Source organism: Apteryx rowi, unplaced genomic scaffold, assembly GCF_003343035.1.
Source record: "Apteryx rowi isolate R43461 unplaced genomic scaffold, aptRow1 scaffold_0, whole genome shotgun sequence".
NCBI lineage: Eukaryota > Metazoa > Chordata > Aves > Apterygiformes > Apterygidae > Apteryx > Apteryx rowi.
Window position 1 is genome coordinate 10,073,090 of NW_020447195.1, and position 6,000 is coordinate 10,079,089.

Sequence of the window (6,000 nt, forward strand, 5' to 3'; positions counted from 1 at the left end):
GCATAAAAGCACATCTACCTTCTTCAGGGAATCCAAGAMGCAGTCACACTTTGCCAGCTGAAGTCAACTGCTGTGGCATCCTTTGATATTGATTCCCTTGTAGCATGGGTGTCAGATTTTTGTTTCTTTGCCCCCCCCCTTTTTTTTTTTCTTTTAAGACCACCAATCAAGTCTTCACCCAGAATACAAACCCATTCTTCCACCAAAAAATTATTGACTTCTCCAATCCGCTACTCTACCCCACTTTGAGGAAGCTGCATTAAAGAACACAGCAATTTTGTCCTTCAGCAAAAGATCTGGTACAGCTAGGGGAAGAGGGATGTGGTGAGGCAAAGGTAGTCAGTGAGAATGCAAATACTCAAGCTGGAACCAGATGATGGGACACTACGGTTTAGAAATTCTGCCTTCAAAGAACAGTTGAGATAACTACAATCTCAAGAGTTAAGATGTTTTCATCAAAAGACACCGGAATGTTTTTGCAAAGGAAACCAAAAATGTTTTGAATATCTTCCCTCTCCATTTTCCTTCTGATGAAGAGACTTCTATAAACAGGACATACAAAAGACTTTGGCCACCTCTAAAAGGTTTCATGAGGATTAGTTAGATACTCTAGTAACAGCAGCCAGAAAGAGATCACACCTGGCACATCCAGAACATGTGGGTGTATGTTTAATGACTACATATAAGACTATCACACACACAGAGGAAATGACTAATCCAGTCTTCACCCGAAAGTCCAAAAGCACACGACAGAGACCACAATGGGAGCAGCATTTCCAAGAACTCATTTGCTCAGCAAATCTCCCTCCCCATAAACATGTAAGGTTCCTTCTCAAAACTATGATCCTTAAGATACACCGAGAAGAGCTACACACTGTCCTACCAGGCTTCCCTACTGCAGCGTAGCGACCTTGGGGAAGAACCGAGTGGCCAGTCAGCACACACGCCGATGAAGGGAAACAAAAACTGTCAAACTGGAGATGCTTACACTGCCYGATTAGCAACCAGGTCTATGAACAACTGGGTCACCTTCAGTGCATGCCAGCAATGTGTTCAGATGCCAGATACTGTGCCATCTTTGCTTGTGCTCTGAGCTATGAGTACTCATTCATTATGTGTTACGCATAATGCAAAAAAAAAAAAAAAAAGAGAATAACCCATGGATAATTGGATTGAAATCCATTAGCTGCCAGCCAGAGGGCAACTTCTTTCCATGGATTTCTTCTACTCATGCCCACATGTTTCAGAGTTTATTGTTTCAAATGTCAAACTGTAGAACAAATGACTTAGAAGGTTAAAGACCTATTGAAATTTTCGGAGTGTATGTTTCACAGCTGTTCCCTCCTTTGGGTTGCTGGCTAAGGGAACTGCTTGAATCCCAGCAGTAACCAGCAGATCACATCTGGATAATCATGTTCCAGTTGAACAGACAGCAGCCAAAATACATTTGCAGTTATACACCATGAATTTTTATAGCTTACTTATCTGTACACATGTAGCCATTATTGCCATCCTGTTCTCTACTCAGGATAAAACGAACAGACTTCATTACCAAAGATAAATAGTCTATTGCTAAAACCAAACATTGGGCCAGATCCTCAGCTGCGCCCAGCTGGGGTTGGGAAAGGGAGGARGGAAACGGGAACCAAAGAGGAGCCAGTAACAGCTCATCAATCCTGGAGCTGGTCCCATGCCAATCCCAGCATCATTCAGAGAAGGCTACGGGCTGCTCTAAGTTAGGCCAGCTGGCTACAGCCCTGTGGGGGCCAACTGCCAACAGGGCTTGTCGAAGCACAGTGTGTGCCTGCTAGAAAMCTCTGCCCCTCTTCCTCAAGGGCTGTTAGAGAGAGGGTAGCACAGAGTCACGGAGGTCAGAAAGTCCCAAACTCCCAACATCAAAGCAAACCCCATCTGGGAACTGCAGCTGTTCTGCCAGGCAACAGAGCTGAAGCCTCAGATCAGTGTTTGTATCTAGAGCCGCAGAGTTGGTCCTATTCATACCCCRTGACAAGTGTGCAAATACCGTAATTCCACGTTTTCTACTGTTCTGACTGTTCTTGCTATAATTCTGAATGTTCACACTGACACAACAGTTCTCATCCCGAGAGAAAGATTAACATACCAAAAGGTTGGAGTAGTCAGGGGCTTGGTTAAGAAGCATTCTTTGATCTTTCACAATTAAAAAAAAATGTTTAATTATTCAAACGCTATTTATAACACATACAATGGGACACTGGCTGGCAAATGCATTTATACATTAGATCCTCGAGATAGCCAGAAAGTCAATATTTTTGCTTGCCACACACCATGCAAAGGCACATGATCTGCCAACAGAAAATACTTAACAGGCTCATATTACTCTGTATTTATGGGGAACATTGTTTATCAGTATGGGTTTTGCTTTTAATTATGCAGACAGTATTAGAAGAGAACAAACCAGACACAAATCTCCTGCAGAAATGTCTGTCTATAAAGAAAGTCATCTCATTTTGGAGTTTTACTACTTCTGTATCTCACACCTTTACCAGCATAGTCCCATTTAATGTTCAAAACCCCCATTTCCCACTGAAATCTGTGCCTGTCATGTTAAGCTAAATAAGACAGCTTTCCTAATGGTTAAGCATGCAAAACAGTGACCATTTACAGGCAGCCTGCACGCAAACTGGTTAGGTGGCTTGACAGAGGCCAGGGAGAGGGAACCAGTGATTGAATACACTGTACCTGAAAATCTGGCCCCTTGTCTAGATGGAGTCTCACTGACAACTCAATGCTTCCTAAATTGTAACAAGATACTACTTGGAATTTTACCACAGGTAGGAGGACAAGTCATGGATCACAGTCACATTTTGTTACCTGAAGCGTAAAAAGAATGAAGTGTGTTGTTGCCTGAGGGCATTTAGAAATGCACCATTCCAACAGAGGAAAAGAGTGACCACAGTAAATGTCCCTTCCTCTGTAATCTGTACAGGAAACACACTCAGGCTATTCTGTGCAAAAGTAAATGCTGCCTTGTTTTGAATAAAGAATAGAAATCAAGCTCTTAGAGCTCAGAAATGTCTTCATTCAGCTGGCAAAACAAACACTTTTCCCCAATAAAACCCATGTTTAAACAGGAAGAAACAAACTATTTTGTTAAAATCAAACAGAGCAAATGCATTTAAAACACATTCCTATTTCAACCTATAAGGGAAAGAAATGCTTGGTGACAATTTGAGCAGACTCTGAAAGTTTTGGTCCTGAAAGCACAGGACTGATAACTATTACCTACATACTCTGCAACAAYCCGTGCGGTACAGCCCAGTTTCACACTGTACAGTAACCGTCCTATTGCTAGCCTAGAGAGAAAGCAAGCCCAGATTCTGATCCATCCCATGTCCGGGGAGGTCCCAAGAAGCCCAGCTGCAATCAGTTTCCCCACCAGCATAACTCTACCAGTAGCAAGCATAGACATTTTCTTGTGTGCTGCTAATGCTAGAACCCCTGTGTGTTCCATCCACCAAAACCCATCTGCATGGCAGCAATTAAAATGCCAGCATCCTGGTCACAACATGTTCCTTAGGCCGCCGGCAGAGAAGTTGCACAAGCGCTATTAGAGAGATGTTTACAGGAGAAATGCTAGTATAGATATTCTGGCTGAGACCAAATTTAGTTTGTTACAGGCACAAGGAAAGGCTTCTCAGCCCACTGGTGTTGAACAAGTTTTGCAATCAGCATTCATTTAAGCAAGATGAGCACGATGATAAATATTTGACAATTCTTTTCCTACCATTTACAAAAAAGGTCTTCCAAATGAAGGGATCAGATAAGAGTAACACAGAGGGAAGTATTTTGTCTCATGTCACTGCATCTTAAAGTCCCCTCTAGGTTTAGAATTGACTACTATAGAACCATAGGAAAGTGTTCTTCTGAGTCTATTAGTAAAAACTGTTCAGGAGTCTCCAAATTTACACGCACCTTTTCTTGCACCTTTTCTGTGCAAGGGACTCAGACAGCAGTTCCCTCTCCAAAAGGCAGTCAGCCCAATCAGCATTTTATTTCTTAAAAAACAAAATCTGTGAGTTGTCACAACTTTTGCATTCCAAATAAGCTTTAAGTTTGGCTTGTGTAGTTCAGAACCTATACTCTAGGAAAGAAATGGGGTTGTATTTATTACAAAGTGCTTTTTCTCTGTAGAGACAAAAGCTTGAACTACTTTATTTCCACTCTCTCTCTCTCTCTCTCTCTCTCTCTCTCACATATCTGCATTTAAAGCTTTCTCAAATGAAAACCGTACCTTTCTACAAGCACAGTTTAACAATTGTGACCTTTGACTTTCCAAAACTGTCTTCTAGTGATTGCACTGGCATTATTCCTTTTTTCTTTTTTTTTTGATTTCCTCGATTGCCCTGTTAACAATTAACTGATGCCAAAAGAAGCAAGTTTCTGTTTTATGCTCTAAAAACATGAAACAAGCTGCAACACAGAAAATTTGCAGGGAAAAGAAAAAGGATTTAAAGGCCTGCCTTTTGCCTTGCGTTTTTCTTTCCTCTTCCTAAAGACCAACCAGGTAAGAAAGACAGTAAAATGAAATAGCTACTCACAGTATGCTTGTCTGGGGTGGGATATCAGGGATGGTTTCCAACATCAGATGCATGCATCTTACTGTAGTCCTGAAGCACAAGCAGCGGCTAGGACAGGAGCAGGAGAAACTAGGCAAGAGGAGAAAACACAAAAAGCCTAGAAGAGCTGAAGATTTGATCAGCATGGTGTTTGCTGGAGTGTATTTTCCTCAATTCTGAACTGCAGGGAGCTGACAAAAAAAAAAAAAAAGTTTCCCAGCCCTGAGGTCCAGGAGGAGGAGGGGACTCATCAGCATGTGTTTGCAATTAAATTAAGGCAGTTTGACAGTCCAACCGCCCACCCTCTCTGCCATTATGTACATCATTGAAGATCAGACTGTTCCCTACCCCCTTTAATTGTGGTGTTTAAGTACAAATGCTTAATTTTGACTTATTCTTGCCTTGTTTCTTACTCTGAGCAGCAAATTAACTCTTCACCTTCTCCTTGGGCACATTTATCTAAAAGCCTACAGAATGTACCTGTGCTTACAGTGCTGTGCTGGGACTCAGAAGGCCTGGGTATAAATTTTTGTGTGATTTTGGGAACATCATCATTTTTACTTTAGCACACTCCTTGCACACRAAGGATAGCATCCTATCTAAGAGCCTCTGTCAAACGTATTAGACGGTTAGACTTTCAGGATAGAGACTGCCTCTTATTATATGTATGCATAACATCTAGCAAAATAAATTTCCAAACAGAGATGGAAACTCCGAGTGCTACAGATAAGTGAATTTAAGAGAGAGATGGCTAAGCAGAGAGAAACAACCTACAGATAAATAAGACAAAAACTGACTGCAGGCATTGACAGAATGCAAACAGAGTAGAAGCTAATTCATTTCAAGGACCTTTCGACTAATCCAGTTTTTTCCTACAAGGATGTCACATTTAAAAACAATTGGAATTGTGAAGAAATTAAAAGCATTTGAGGGGTAAAGAGGAAAACAAACAATGAAACTAACTTTGAGTTCGAACTGCAGTAGTTCATGTAGCAAATGCAGACCTCAATCTCTGTCTTCCACTGGGCAACAAAAAATTGAGATGCAAAAGGGAAGACATGTTTCCAACTGATCACCTTTTATCACTATAAAGAAGCTTACAGTGAAATAACTTGTCTCAAAGTTTTTAGTTATCACTAGACAAGATCATATTTGTGCGGTTTTAGCATAAGTATAAAACATTAAGGCTCATTAGGATATATGGCTACTTCTGGAATTCCAAACATGGCATCATTCCTTGCTACCTGGAGAATCAACCCAAAGTTTCCTCTGAATCTGCAATTGCTCTACATTGTAAACTGTAAGACACAATTAATGTGACAAAACAGCAATTAGCCAGGGTAACATTTAAACCTCCAAAATASGGAGACACTAGGAAATAAACTGAGGAGTTCCAGTCACA

The 6,000-nt window shown here is 41.1% G+C and overlaps 1 protein-coding gene across 1 annotated transcript in view; it reads right to left on the reverse strand.

The window, feature by feature from the left end:
* Positions 1–5,233, reverse strand: part of LOC112961467 (peroxidasin homolog) — a 48,083-nt gene extending 42,850 nt beyond the window's left edge. The window contains exon 1 of the mRNA XM_026056692.1: positions 4,581–5,233. Coding sequence (XP_025912477.1) covers positions 4,581–4,744 — 164 coding nt within the window. The 5' untranslated portion in view covers positions 4,745–5,233. The remainder of the gene's footprint in view (positions 1–4,580) is intronic.
* Between the last annotated feature and the right edge of the window lie 767 nt (positions 5,234–6,000).